Source organism: Oryzias latipes, chromosome 7 (assembly GCF_002234675.1).
Source record: "Oryzias latipes chromosome 7, ASM223467v1".
Lineage (NCBI taxonomy): Eukaryota > Metazoa > Chordata > Actinopteri > Beloniformes > Adrianichthyidae > Oryzias > Oryzias latipes.
This window is the reverse complement of record NC_019865.2, coordinates 1,386,291-1,401,782: the sequence shown is the minus strand read 5'-3', so window position 1 is coordinate 1,401,782 and position 15,492 is coordinate 1,386,291. Positions and strand designations below refer to the sequence as shown.

Here is a 15,492-nt window from a genome sequence, read left to right as displayed (position 1 = left end):
TAAAAACAAGGCTGGGTTTGACGCCTGTGATGCTCAGTGGCGGCAGATGGGTGTAGGCCGGGTTGATATAACACGACTTCATCAAGACCGAGTGGAGAGCTGGAAAAAAAACTGCGTGTGAACAATGCTTTGATCACAGCCTCCTGACTCAATCAATCCTTTATGGCTTTACGTGCCAACAGAAATATTACACGACATCGTGAGACGAAGTGCGATTATTCAAACCGAGAGCATGACGTGATGTTGGACCACGACGGCCGGGCTGCTGCGCGGCGTCTGAGGAAAGTTCGGGCTTGATTGCCGCACCACTGTGCGTTCCTCCTTGGGAGCGAGAAGATCAGAGCGAAAGTGACTCGACGAGAGGCGCTGATGAAAATGAAAGGATGCACGCGCCACTCATAAAGCGGAGCAAGACCCTTCCCCACTTTACTCCGACTTTGATTTGAGATGCGCTTAGGAGGACGCCGGTGCTGTCATGGAAACTGCCCCTTGAAATGACACCACCCATGGCTCCATCATTATTGCTACCATTATGGGATTAGATGGCCACAGGGGGGGGGCTGACTGCACTCGCTCGGAGCCACGTGATTCGTTTATTAGCTCGGAGATATTCAGGAGAGACACCGCTTCACGGGTAAATTATTGACTGATAGCACAGGGGGCCAGATAGGCCGTTCCACTCTGATTAATGCAACAGGGGGTGAGGGGGGGCCATGCCATGAGGGTCACGGTGGAGTGTGAGATACCAATCAGTGTAAGGTATCATCGTGGACCCAATCGTGATGACTATTCACCTGCATCCTGAGAGATGGGAGAAACCACTGCAACAACCGGGGGTGCAGGGAACCTTTGAGGCTTGGAAAAAGAAGCTCATCAATAAAAGTTTTTCTATTTTTAATAAACGGCTGTTCATCGATCACTCTGTTGGTCAGAAGAACCGTTTTTGATCTGATACTTTTTTTAACATCTGCTTGATAATTCTCATTTTTTCATTACAGTTTTTTTCTGTAGTTCAAGTTATTCACGTTATAAACGGACCAATCAGATGCCTCAATTAAGGTAGGTGGAGCCTGCTGGCCCCCCCAAGTCCAAAATTCAAAATGTTTGATTGACAGCCAGCTTTCTAGTGGTAGGGGTGTGGCCATTAACCTGCTTATACCATGGTCACTTACAAAAGCATTACATATTAACCAGTTTTTAGTCCTTAATTCTTGTTTTTTTTTCCAATTTGGATCGCTTTATTCACAAAAAGCGGACTATTTGTTAGGTGACTATAGTCCGCGTCGCACCGCACCACCGCTGCAGTCAAAATTCGGCGATATATCTATGCTGATCGTCCCGATGGGTTGAATAAAGCATCAGATCAGAGAGAAAATTCTCCTCTTACCGCTTGTTTTTGTCCAAATTATGAAGCAAACGGTTGTTTTAAAGAAGCCGGCGCAGTGATACAAAGCATTTAAGCTAGCTGACTGGAACTACTTTTTTCACCGTGTGGTTATCAGGTTTTAACGCACACCCAGCAGCCAATCAGATTCAAGTATTCACCCGGACCATGGTATAAAAATACTTTTACCATCAGTCATACTAACTTCCAATTTAAATACAAGTACTTCTACATTTTCCAGTACAGTCTGACACGAATAGTACATTTCCATTTGAAAAGTAGACTTCCATTTCATATCTAAACCATGAGACTGGAAATACTATGTAGAGGCGACCTTCTTTCCTCCTGAAGAGATTCACTTTGTTACTGAAGCGCTTTTGTCTAATAAATACGCCACAGTTTTGCTTGTTTTCTTCTTGTGAGAGACAATAATAAGTTTGTTTCGTATGACTTGATAAACTAGATCAATGGAGGGCGGTAAAGGTGACTGCAAAGAAAATGGTGGCATGAAAGTAGCAACAAAAAAAAAAGCGCTCACCAACAATAAACAGCCCAATCTGTCCTCCTCAATCCTGTGTGCAGGTGAGCTGGCGTCTATCAAAGCTTTCACCCAGGTGTCACTAACTAACCAATAAGAAGAGAGAACCGTGCTAAACTACAAAGTCAATGTGCAAATGAACAACATTCTGGCTCCTACACAGTGAATTTAAACCTTCTTTCTTTTTCCACTGAAGTTTCACGTTTATCCGGCTATTTCCATCTCAAGAACAAAATTACTGTTAATCAGCTTTCAGCTCCATAAGAACATCTACGCCAATTGTTCAAAAGCACAAAAAAAAGTGGATGCCTTTGTCTTCTGACCAATTCATCTATGCGTTTCCCCAAAGTGAATATTTCTGATTAGCAGCTAAAATTCCATTTTTTTTCCAGGTTTTGATGTGTTACTAACTGCAGACATAAATCCGAGCAGGTCGCTGTGGTTTCATGTGGTTTCAGCCCCTAAAACAACTGATTTTCAATCCTCTCATGGTGGCAGTTTGTGTACGAAGCACAAAGACAACCTTCACAAAAGTTCACGATGACTTGCAGTCCATGATCCAGTCTTTTCTTCAGAGAGACTCAGTATAGGGTTGTGCCGATGGACGATACCATCGTGATGGGTGACTGACATCACGATGGAGAGACACCATCGTGATGCCATGCCCCCGCCACGCTGCGAGTGGACACCATAAAACGCGGTTACATGTGCAAAATATCTTGATAAGGATTATTGGTCGGATTAGAATCCAACCGTGTACATGGGCCCAGAAAAACTTTTTCAGATTATAAAAAACATTCACATGGGTCACACTTTCGGTCGGAATAAATCATTCGCACATGCGCAATAGTGTTTTTAAAAACCGGAAGCGAAACTCAGTTCCGCCGAGCGGCTACATACATAGATACGTCAGCTCGGTATTATACAAGATGATCTCCTAAATGTGCTTTTATTAATGTTAAGGTTATTATGAAGCGCCTGTTCGCTCATCATTTTAATTTTAATCCGTGTGGTCAGTGCTTTTTCTGTTGAAAAACGAAGCCGGAAGCCAAAATTAGCAGTATGCTAACATCGGCTAACAACATTAGCATGAACATAAATCCATGCGTGAAACGCTGCAATCTGCATCTTGGCTGCACGTAAATATGTCGGAATAACATCAGCCTTTATTTTGTCGGGACACGACTGGAAACACAAATGTTTGAACGGCTTCTAAAGAGCCTTTCTGCTTCGAAGCTTACACACTGCGTTAGCTAGCGCTCCGAGCTCTGCCCTGACACACACTTTTACCGGGAGACCCGCTTCTCCTAAATTAAGGTTGCTCGTTCACGTAGAGCTGCGGGACGGATCACAGTCCTAAGTCTCCCACACGTAACAAAGCATCCTTACTTCCCCTCAAACTGTCATGGTTTGAGTTTGTTTTGTCTTGGGTTTTGCTTTAGTTCTTGTTCTGTCTTGTTTGGTTCTGTTTCCAGTTTTATTTTGAAAGGGTTCCTGTCTTGTCATGTCTTGAGTTTTACTTCCTTGGTCCCCATCTGCCCTGATCATGTTCACCTGTGTCTTGTCTGTATATAAGTCTTGTCTCTGCCTTCCTCTTGTCCTGGTCCATTAATGTCTCTAATGCCTTTTCCCTGACTCCTTCATGCCATGTTTCTTGCCACGCCACAGTAAGTTTTGTTTTTGTTTTGTTATCCTGCTCGGCAGCGCCTTTAGTTTGCAATTAAACCCTCTTGCATTGGAACCGTGTGCCTCCTGCCGCTGCGTCTGGGTCGTGCCCCCCACACCGTGACAGAATGGACCAGCCATATTTTCTGGACCCAGCAGAGCGGGACATGCGGCTGCTAGAGGCCTACTGCCAGGACACAGAGAGGACAAGGACTTACTGGGATTTTGACCAGGCCCAGTTCACCTCTTATGCCAGGGGTGGGAGCCACCTGGACTTTAGAGGGAGCCGTCTTGCCCTGAGGGGGGGTCGTCGTCGCCGCCGCCGTCCCCGTCATCGTCCTGTTTTTGTACCGGCGGTGGTCCTGGATGCACCACATCCAGTGCCAGTGGTGGTCCTGAATGCACCCCGACCTGTCCCGGCTCCCAGGGGGGTTGCTGGCTGCATCCCGACCCGTCCCTGCTCCCAGGGGGGTGCTGGCTGCACCCCGACCGGTCCCCGCTTCCAATGGCATGCCTGACCCGCCGGCCGACTGCTGGCCCGACCCGCCGGCCGACTGCTGGCCCGACCCGCCGGCCGACTGCTGGCCCGACCCGCCGGCCGACTGCTGGCCCGACTGGCCAGCTGACTCCACGCCTGACAGGCCAGCTGACTCCACGCCTGACTGGCCAGCTGACTTCACACCTGACCCTCCAGCCGACTCCACGTCTGACCGGCCAGAGCTCGACGAATGGCCTGACCCTCCGGTTGACTCCATGCCTGACCAAGACTCCATGCCTGACCAAGACTCCATGCCTGACCCTCCAGTCGACTCCACGCCTGACTCCACGCCTGACTCTACGCCTGACTCCACGCCTGACTCCAAGCCTGACTCCAAGCCGGACCTGCCTCGCGGGACCGCTCGGCCTCCCGGCCGTCCTCCGGTCCTGCTTCGTTGGACCGCTCGGCCTCCCGGCCGTCCTTCGGACCTGCCTCGCCGGACCACTCGGCCTCCCGGCCGTCCTCCGGACGCTTCTCGGCCTTGCTGGCGTGCCAAGCCCGGCCTCCCTTTACCTAGTTATCTGTCACAGTTAGTCTCACGGGCCCCCTCCTCCTTGGTGGACGGTTGGAACCTCGGAGCGGTACCTTGAGGGGGGGTACTGTCATGGTTTGAGTTTGTTTTGTCTTGGGTTTTGCTTTAGTTCTTGTTCTGTCTTGTTTGGTTCTGTTTCCTGTTTTATTTTGAAAGGGTTCCTGTCTTGTCATGTCTTGAGTTTTACTTCCTTGGTCCCCATCTGCCCTGATCATGTTCACCTGTGTCTTGTCTGTATATAAGTCTTGTCTCTGCCTTCCTCTTGTCCTGGTCCATTAATGTCTCTAATGCCTTTTCCCTGACTCCTTCATGCCATGTTTCTTGCCACGCCACAGTAAGTTTTGTTTTTGTTTTGTTATCCTGCTCGGCAGCGCCTTTAGTTTGCAATTAAACCCTCTTGCATTGGAACCGTGTGCCTCCTGCCTCTGCGTCTGGTTCCTACCTGCTCTCCTGCCCCCCACACCGTGACACAAACACTAAACTGTAAGTCCGTCTGCTCTGCTAGAGACACGGTCGCTTGCTCCACCGGTCCAATCAAACGCAGGACCGGACCACTTCTTTTTTATTATGTTTATTTTAATTTTTTTTAAAGTCACTTCCCTCAGTTTAGACTGGATCATCGCGGATGAGTCATTATTTGGGAAATAAAATAAATAAAGTAAAATAATGAATAGCAATTATATCTTCTTTCTCTTTCGGCTTCTCCCATCAGGGGTCGCCACAGCGAACAACTCACATGGTAAACTTGGCAATGTTTTACGCCGGATGCCCTTCCTGACGCAACCTTCCCAAAGCAACCGGGCTTGGGACCGGCACAGAAGTAGAGAAGGTGACAGGGAGCAGCCTGGATTTGAACCCTGGTTTCACGGGCGGAAGGTGCCGCAAACCAGCACGAGCTTAACCGGCTCCCAATGAATAGCAATTATATATGAACAAAAAATTAACGATAACGATATCATCGTCCATCCCGATGGTTGACTGCAAACATCGTCAACTGCCAATTTAGGGAACTTCGCCCAACCCTAACTCAGTACCTCTGAAGATTCTGTTCACTCTTTAGTTTTAAGACGAAAAAATAAAAGTATAAGAAGAAGCGTCTTCTGACAGATTTAAAAAAAGAAGCAGTGATTTTATTCCCTCATGGTTGCAGTAGTGAAACAACAAAAGCTTGATGTTTGCTCGTACTCTTCACCTGCTCCTGTCCTACAGCTCTTACCTCCAAACCTTCATGCATCCAAACCTTCCTGCATCCAAACCTTCAACCTTCCTGCATCCAAACCTTCCTGCATTTGCCATTTCCGTTGGGCAAGGCAAGGCAAGGCAAGTTTATTTATATAGCACATTTCCTGTACAGAGACAATTCAAAGTGCTTTACATAAAAAATTAAAAGAACAATTAAAAACAAATAGTAAAAATGTGATCATTAAAATAAAGTTAAAAGATAGTAAACAAGATTTGAATTAAAAACAAGCATAGATAAACAGTGCGGACATAAACTTTTGAATACATATTAATTAAATGCAGCTGAGAACAGGTACGTTTTTAACCCGGATTTAAAGACACTAAGTGTTTCAGCAGATCTGATGTTTTCTGGAAGTCTATTCCAGATCTGTGGAGCGTAGAAAGTGAATGCAGCTTCTCCATGCTTAGTTCTGGCTCTAGAGACTGATAAAAGACCGGATCCAGAAGAGCGGAGAGGTCTGGCTGGTACATACTGGGTCAGGAGGTCAGCCATGTATTTTGGTGCTAAACCATTCAAAGCTTTATAAACCAGTAGCAGAACTTTAAAGTCTATCCTCTGACAGACAGGTAGCCAGTGCAAAAACCTCAAAACTGGACTAATGTGGTCCACTTTCCTGGTCCCTGTGAGAACCCGGGGTTCTGAATAAGCTGCAATTTCCTGATGGATTTTTTTGGTAGTCCTGTAAGCACACTGTTACAGTAATCAAGTCGACTAAAGATGAAAGCATGCACTAGTTTCTCCAGGTCCTGCTTAGACATCAGATCTTTAATCCTTGAGATATTTTTGAGATGATAATAGGCTGATTTTGTAACTGCCTTAATGTGTTAATCAAAATTTAGGTCTGTGTCTATCAATACACCCAAGTTTTTGGCCTGGTTGGTAGTTTTTAGTTGAATGGATTGAAGCTCTATAATGACGTCCAACCTTTATTTTTTAGCCCCAAAGACAATAACCTCAGTTTTGTTTTTATTTAGCTGAAGTAAATTATGCCACATCCAGTCATTAATTTCCTCAATGCATTTACCAAGAGCCTGTACAGGGCCTCGGTCGCCTGGTGTCAGTCTAATATATATCTGTGTATCATCTGCATAACTATGGTAGCTAATGTTGTTGTTCTTTATCACTTGGGCCAGTGGGAGCAAGTAGATGTTAAATAGAAGTGGTCCCAGGATGGAGCCTTGGGGTACTCCACATGTAATTTCTATTGGCTCAGAAGTGAAGTTACCAATGGACACAAAATATTTCCTGTTTTCTAAGTACGTTTTGAACCAGTTTAATACTGGCCCAGTGAGACCCACCAAGGCAAGAAAAACCCGGAGTATCCGGTTCAACCAAAGCATCTCTAATCCAATATAGCACTTGACAGATGAACGGGAAGCGAAGCGTTGATGGGGATGCACTGACCTTTCTGACACGGCAGCAGAACCAACATGGAAGCACTTGACCCCAGCTGAACACGTCTATAACGTTCACCTCCTGGCAGCGTTTGAGCAGCAGCTCTGAAGGATCCAAACCTCCACTCTGACCTCAGCTGCCATGTTTGGCCAAACTTGTGTTTTCATTGGAGAGGTATTTAAATGACCCGGTTCCACTTCTTGAGAGGATAACTGCGGGTCGGACCTCAGTTCTCCCAGCAAAAACGATAATCCCACATGAAGGGAGGGGGGGCAAATTTCTCTCCAACCTGCCGGCCCCCGTGTATCATCACTGGCCACAAAACGTGTAGTCTGATGGGTAAAGTGGCGCCCCGTGGTAATTTTCCAGAGCTTAACAACCCCAGTGGAGACTGGCTCGGTGCAGGAAGGGGCCCGGCAGCGGCTGAGCGGGGGCCGCGTGGGAGCTTCGCTGAGCAGGCGCACCCTGTTAACCCCCTGTTACATGTTGGTGAAACGCTGGGAGATTATTTTGGCGAGCGCTTCCTCCCGTCTCCGCTCAGCTCATACATATGTTAATTGGACTTTCCCCCCCCGGGCCTGTGTGCGGTTGGAAACGGCTCCTGTATTATGCAGGGCAGTGAATCAATGTAATCCAGGTGAAGCTCGTAGCAGCCAACTGGCAGAGAGAGCCCCCCCCAACTAAAGACTGCGATGGGGGCGCAGCGACCCCAGCCTCTGTCTGCTTCACCTGCGGTGCTTTCTCTCCCCCCTCCCTCCTTTACATTTAAAACATTTATGTTCCATATTAGAAGTGAGAGGTGGGGGCTTCATTCGCATAACGCATCGGGCATGGTTCACCCAACACTTCTGCATGCAGAAAGTGTGTAGGGAGGAGGGGGGGTCAAGACCTCTTTTTGACATCCTGGTGGGGTGGCAAACTCATTTAAACAGACGTTTGTCTCCTGGAGGAGAATCCTCAGAGGAGCCACACTAAACAGAGAAAAGCAGAAGTGCTCGTTTATCGATCCTCCAATAAGCAGCAACATGATGGAGGGATGAGAGGAGACTGAAACTAGGACTGTAGTGATGGGACCCCCCCCCCCCCCCCCCCATCTCCCCATGAAAGCATCAAAGCTTCTGACACCCCGATGACCCATATTTTCCCGCCTAACGACAGCCTGCGGGCCGCAGTAAGTGGACCGGCGCTGCCGCCGATCTGGATTCCGCGCCACTTCCTCTAATTAACTTGATTAGCAATAAAAGCGGCGGTGATCTGGAGTCGACTTCCCCGCCAAAGCTCCACGAGTGTTTGTGAGTCCAATCACAAACGCGGCCCGTCTCCTCAGATAAACATGTAAATGATGAAATACTCGGCGCACGCTTGACACCCGAGGTGACTGATTTTCCTCTCTGGCTCTGCGAAGCTTTTTGTCAATGACAATGCGTCTGCCGCTGAGTGATTTTCTGTTAACCTCCAGAGGCGGCGGCGGCCGTGCATTCCCAGCAGCTCGCTGGCGCCTGCATGCATTTTTCTGCACGTATAATCATAAACTCAGCTTTGCATACATGAAGTGACAACAGAGCTGTGAGTAAAGAATTTGCATCCCAAAAAAAAAATTGGCTGCTGCCAGCGATCCCGCCTATTTACTGCGTTCCTTGAAGCGTAGAACCCCCCAGCGCTGCTGCGGTCATAGCTGCCAACATTAAAGTCCCTCTCTGCTCGTCAGCGTCGCAGAACCCGACCGGGGACAAGTTCTGCAGAAAACTCGGTTCTGATCCGGTTTGGATTCTTTGGGGGAATAATTTTTAATTTTCTACAATTCTGCTTTATTATTTCACCTCTAAGCAAAACTTGGACCCCCCCACATATACTCACCAAAATATACCTTAATGTCATAGTGAGCGCCCCCCTCCCCAGAAGAATGATGACATCACAGCGCCAAAACACATTTCAAAATCCACCAGCAACACACACGAATGGGGGACGCCCAAAGGATTTTTGAAATTATTATGGGATGGCCACAGGCCATTTTGGGGCAAAGTGTGAACACGCCCCCATAAGTCTTCAACCAGAACCAACATTTTGTTGACCTTTGACCTTTTAAAATAACAAATCTTGGAGTTAACTTAATCTTTCCCAGGAACACGAACTCGGTTTCGTTTTCAGGACTTGATGTTTTTTTTCCATCTCAGTCCAAAAAGGATCCATCAGTGAGCATCCTCAGCATCTGCTTTAGTTGGACCGTCTTTTTTAAAGGTCCTATCTGAAACAAAAGCCAGTGACAAAGGAAGAACTCAATGCTGTGAGTTCTGTGGAGTCTCATCGGCACAAAGGAACCGTAAGACACATTCAGATGGTTCCTGGGAATGTGGGACAACAGGTTCCAGACATTTGTTGTTTTTTAATGAAAATTATGCGACTTTGTCATCCTGCCTTCTTTGCAGTTGACGCACTTTTCTGCTTCTGACCGTCACAAGCTCCGAGCCGTCCTCAGCATCCTTTCCTGAAAGCCGGCATCGCTTCACTTCCAGAAAGTCCTTCCAGAACTGGCGTCTTCTCTGACGTCTCGGGGATCAGTGACCGCGGCGGCCGGGACTAATCAGCTCAAAAGCTGCAGATATCAATCAGAGGGTTTCGTCGGTGCAGACGACCGTCAGACGTGGCTGTCTTAGCATCTCTATCTTTGTGGGGGGGGGCTGGAAGGGGAGGGATGACGGGAGTGAGCCCCCCCTTCACTGACATGAAGAAAGATTTATAGCTGTTGCAGAAGTGGAAAATTTCATTCTTTTGACAGCTGGCAGAGTGATCGATCACGCTGCTCCACAAACCACTCAGCCAATGAGAACACAATAAAAAAAATCATTCTTTATTAGATAACAGCAATTTATTAACTAAGATTGGTTTTATAAAAAGATATGAGTTTTAAAATCTTAATATTTCTCTACTTTGGACCAACTCAGAGTTGAACTGTTTCAGTCGGGCTGTCTGGACTTAAGAAGAGCAAAGAAATTCTGTGAAAGACGAGAAAGAAAAGATCGAGAAAAAAATGTAAAACAATACTGAAGAAAAAGAAAGAGAAGAAGCTAAAGAAGAAAATACAAAAGATAAAGAATGACAACATGAAAGGAAAAATGAACAAAAAAAGAGAAAAGGTAAAAAACATGGCAAGGAAGAAAAATCAGGAATAAGTAGAAAAAAAACAAAAGTAAGAAAAGACGAAAGGAAAGACAGAAAAAATGAGAAGAAAAAAGAAAAAAAAACTCAAACCAGCTAGAAAAATAATAGGAACACAGGAATGAAAAAAATGATCTAAAAGAAGAGAATGAAAATAAAAAGTAGAAAAATGTGAAAGAAAAGGAAGGCAGAAAAAAAGGAGACAACAGAAAGACGAGATAACTAAAGAACGAAATGAAAAGACAATAACCAAACAAAACTAAAAACATTAAGAAAAGTAAGACAAGAAAAAAGAAAAGACATTAATAAGAAACCAAAAAAAGGATAGAAATAAGGACAAAAAGTAGCAAAGAAGAAAAATAAGAAAACAAAATGAAAGGAAGTCAAACTAAAAGTCTAAAAAAATAACAAAAAGAGGAAAAGAAAACAAAAGAAAGAAAGAGTGAGACGCCTTAAAGTCTCACAGACAGGTGTGGTTTACCTGCTCATCATCTGTCAGGATAAACCCACCGTCTCCGAGGACGCCCCTTCTCCTTTTGATGTTTAATTAAAGTGGGCGGAGTCTGCTTAGAAAAATGTGCAAATGTCAATAAAAATTCATTAAGGAAACAAATTATGAGAGTCTGCAGGGCTCAGGGGGAATGAGCGGAGCTAAACAAATGCTTTTGGGGGGGGGGGGGGGGGGGGCACTGTTCAGCAGAAATAATGAAAGTGAGCGCTCCATTCCTTCCCTGCTGGGCAGAAAGACGCCGTCACGCCTCCGCTGACGCCGACGGCTGCACGGGAAGGAGGTCGTCAACAAAACGTCTGCAGAGTGACACCGAGCAGATCCCTGAGCTTTCACCGCTGAGCCGTCGGCGTTACCAGGAGAAAGAAAACGTTTCCACGTTTGGAGGAGACTAGGAGCAGAGGAGGGCTGTAAGTCACCTGTCAGGATGAACTGAAGACGGTCCATTCCTGCCGCCACCACAAGCCTTACAGGAAGTCATTTCATGCTTTTCTAGCTTCATTTACAGGTTGGTCTGCATGAACCGGAACTTAAAATCTCTAAAAACGTTCATATTATTGAGGCAGCAGCAGCAGTGATCCAAAACCAAGGTCCTCAAGAGGAACGTAGCAAACAATGCTCCCGTCAGGGAGGGGGGCGCGGCGCTGGAAGAGACGCGGACGTAAAAGTACGCCTCGGTAAGGCAGGAGCTCCATTCCATCAGCTGAGGAACATATGGGGAGCAGCAGATCTGATTCTGACCTGAAGAATCCTGAAGGGGCCCCCGCCCAACATCACCAGCAACCCAGAGGTATGGAAGAGGACGGAGCAGCAACAAGTGGAAGAGGATGGCCATGGATCGGCCACACCCTCAGAAAACCTGCCTCCAGCACTACAAGCAGGCGCTGAAAAACAGCTGGAAGAACTCGCCACAGACCGGTCTGCCTGAGGAGCTTTTGTATGCGGCCAAAGTCCCAACCGGGGGTCGCAGGCAAAAGATGAAGAAGACGAAGAGGGGAGGGAGCTCCAGTCAAGATGGCGCCTGACATCATCAGCTGGAAGCGACTTTAGGTGGTTTATTTTTGGCATGAAAATGTTGAATGCATTAAGTAGAAATAACATCTTTCTTATATATGTGTGGGTGTGTGTGTTGGTGTGTGTGTGCATGCATCCAAGTGTGATTTGCATCTTCTAGCTTCGTAATGTCTCATTTTTTTTAATAAACTCATGCTTTATTTGGAAGGTTTGAAACGGATGTCTGAACTCGTTTGAAGCAGATTTTTATGACTTAAATGGAGTCTAACAAACTTTAAAGACTAATGTTCAAAACGTATGATTTCTAACAAAAATATTCAGGAATAAAACAGCAACCAAAGTGAGATCTGGATGCAGAAGCTGCAGCCTTTGAGGCAGAGATGTCACTTTAACCCGTAGAAGACTCATCCAAGCCTCTGCGGAGTCAGATGTCGTTTTAACTCGTGCCGCTTAAATTCAACACATTTTAAAATGAAAGTTTAAAGCAAATGTGTTTTAGAATTGTAACACCTATCATTAAATCTTAAAAACTGGTTAAAGTTTTGAACTTCTAGTCTGTATCCAGGAGGACTTTGCAGCAGCGGCCAGAGGAAACGTGGCCAATATCAAATATAAAAGGCGTCCAACCGATTGGTCAACAACGTGAAGGCGTCCATCCGATTGGTCGAATGCATAAATGGTTTTGTTTGATTCGTTAAGTCACAACACAAAAATTCTTTTTTTCCCTCTTCTTTGTCTAAACTTTAACTTCCTTCTCCGTCTCGGATGTTAAAGTTGAAGGAGCTTCCTTCTATTTTTACCCTCAGCTAATTTAATGTTCCTAAAATGCCGGACGCCGAACACCGGACAGATCCGCTAAAGTCCCGGAAGAACATTTGCGGCGGTAGAGCTCTGCGCATTGATCCAGCAGCAGCTGCCTGCTTTTATGAGATTGCCCTGGAGACGGCAGTTAGAGGAGCAGCGGGGTCAGGGGCAGCAAGCAGCCGGGGGGGGGGGGGGGTTAGAGGTGAGCAGCGGTTAGGAAGGTGGGGGCGGGAAAAGCTCATTTCTGTTAGACAGGAAGAAGGTGCAGAGAGGAGAAAGACTTCCCCAAACGCAGGGGAGAGACACAAACACAGGAAAGGAAAGACACAACAGTACGAGACCCCCTCGTGTTTTTGTCCGGGGGGTGGGTGGGGGTCCACCCCTCGGATCCTTCTTGACGAGGTCGCCGGCGGGGTGACCCCAGTGTGGGCCTGCAGGCAGGAGGACGGCCACATGGACACAGACAGACAGACAGACTGAAGCACTGAAATAAGAGAGAAGAGCTTTATATGCAGGAAGAGAAGACAAAAGCCCCGCCCCCCAGGTGGAAGGAGTGGAAACATGAATGAAACATGGTGGCGGCGGTCCGCCCGCTCATGGGTTTGAGATGAAGGGGTGACGGGTGAGGAGACGGATGGGGGGTGAAGGCACATCTTTTTAAGGTTTGGGTCCCTGCCGCCTCAGAGAGCCTCAGACTGAGCATTTCAGACAGAGTTGACGGTTCAAAGCCCGGAGAGTTCAGAGGTAATCACATGGAATATGTATCACAAACACGGGGAAGGACAGCGAGCGGCGAGCTCCAGCGGTAAACCGGGAAAGAGGCTCTATGCCGCCCTTCAGCTCCACTCACCACAGGGCCCCTGGGACCTGATGGAGATCAGGGTCTTCATCTCACATTCCGCTTTGCGCCTCAAGCAGTCGTTGGTGTATGTGCGCCCGTTCCTGCCACACAAGGGCTTGTAGGTGTCGTCGCACTCCAGGGGGTCGCAGGAGCAGCGGGGGCCCTCCGGCTCCACCACGCACACGGCGTTGAACAGACACTCGTCCTGGCATTCGTCTGCAAAAAAACCAGGAAGAATCCAGCAAATGAGGAATCACCTGGCCTTAATCCCACCCCCTTGTCAGAGCCGTCAAAGCCCGCCGTGACCCCCTTTCTGCTGTGCACGCCAGCTTCTGCCGTCACTCGTTTATTCAGGCTTTTCCTTCAATTTGTCACCCATCTGAGCCGACGCTGATAAGGCCTCTTAGGGCCGTTCCTAAGCGCACGCCGCGCCGCAGCATGACAGACTAATCGCTGCAGAGAAAAGGACACGAGGAGTACTCAGCCAGCGTAAAAAACTATTTAAAGCTGCGAGTGTGGAGGCCACTGTTCTGCCTGTGACAGGACTCTGCCGGCCGAACCGCGGGGACACAAATCAGTTTTCATCCAAACAGTGATTACATGTTAGGGTGGACTGGAGTCACTGGCAAAAGCTGCTTATCCTGCAGCAAAGGTTAAGCCCCTCATGTAGATACGTTACAGAAACGCGGCTAAACATGGAAGAAATCTCACACGCCAGAACATTTCCAAGGCCTGCAGGACTTTAGATCGCTTATAATTAAAATTCTACGCAAGAAAATATACTATATATGTCCATTTTAGTTTGATTGGATTCTGGTTAAAATAATAGACGAGAGAAATTAAAACATTCTGAAAGACGACCGACGGGTTCGGGTTGGCCTGATTTAAGTTCCAGGAACTTTGAAATAGAAACTTGTGAATAAAAGCCAATTAAATGTCGGACTGTTTTATTTGAACGTTTTAACTCACTAAGCAGAAACCTACGGTAGGAATTAAGAGAAGGAGAAGAAATCCTTGGAATGTGACATGCCACATTTGCCGCTGAAGTGAGAAAATCCAATTTGAAGGAGGCCTCTGGTTCTGGAGGCGCTCAGTTGACTTTGAATTCATTTCATTCTTGATCAGTGGATCAGATTTGTTCAGCAGTTCAATTCCTTCTCTTCTTTCCTTTAAAAGCCTGTCATGCCACACTTAATTACATCGCCGCTGTATATGAATGAGCGGCGGCGAGGACGTGCCATGTCACGCCAGCGAGTAGAAACGGCCTTTTTCATTAGTTACCGATTTGTAATTTGCTTTAGGATACGATTTCACGGAAATCTGTTTCTAATTGAATTATTCCTTTATTGGAGAATGGGGGAGCACAATGGGGAGGGGGGGTTAAGACCACGTGTTCATAAAGGACAAAAACACAGAGCTCAGTCAGCCGTCCGCTGGGCGACAGGCGTCATCAGTGGAGGCGGCGGCACGTGGCTACAGTAAACCAAGCCGCCGTGGCTCTGCCCGCAACGCAGCAGGGAAATTGGATTTTCTCTGATGGCTACCAGGCGGACAGTAAAAGCTGTCAGCTCTTTGTTGACTGAGGCTTAAAACGCCGTTGGAGCGGCGCCGAAGGTGTTTATCTGACACGGGCGGAGCTGGTGGATGCGCCGCAGGCCCGGACACCTCACACTCAATCATCTGCTCTTGACATGGGTGAACGGGAATCACCTTTCCATCAGAACCACAACCAGAACCAGAACCCAGCCCCGCAATCCAGCGAGCCTCGAGTCCAACAGGCGTCCAGTCCAGCGAGACTCCAGCAACCCCCGAGTCAAGTAAGCCTTGAGTCAAGTAAGCCTCAAGTCCGGCGAGCCTCGAGTTCAGCTAGACTC

General features: G+C 47.3%; 1 protein-coding gene across 11 annotated transcripts in view; it reads right to left on the bottom strand.

Moving 5' to 3' along the window:
• The window catches only part of agrn (agrin), a 241,823-nt gene that overhangs the window by 69,576 nt on the left and 156,755 nt on the right, over window positions 1–15,492 (bottom strand). For all 11 annotated transcript variants that reach the window (XM_023956309.1, XM_023956313.1, XM_023956310.1 and 8 more), the window contains one exon: window positions 13,628–13,834. In XM_023956309.1, the coding sequence (XP_023812077.1) occupies window positions 13,628–13,834 (207 nt within the window). The remainder of the gene's footprint in view (window positions 1–13,627; window positions 13,835–15,492) is intronic.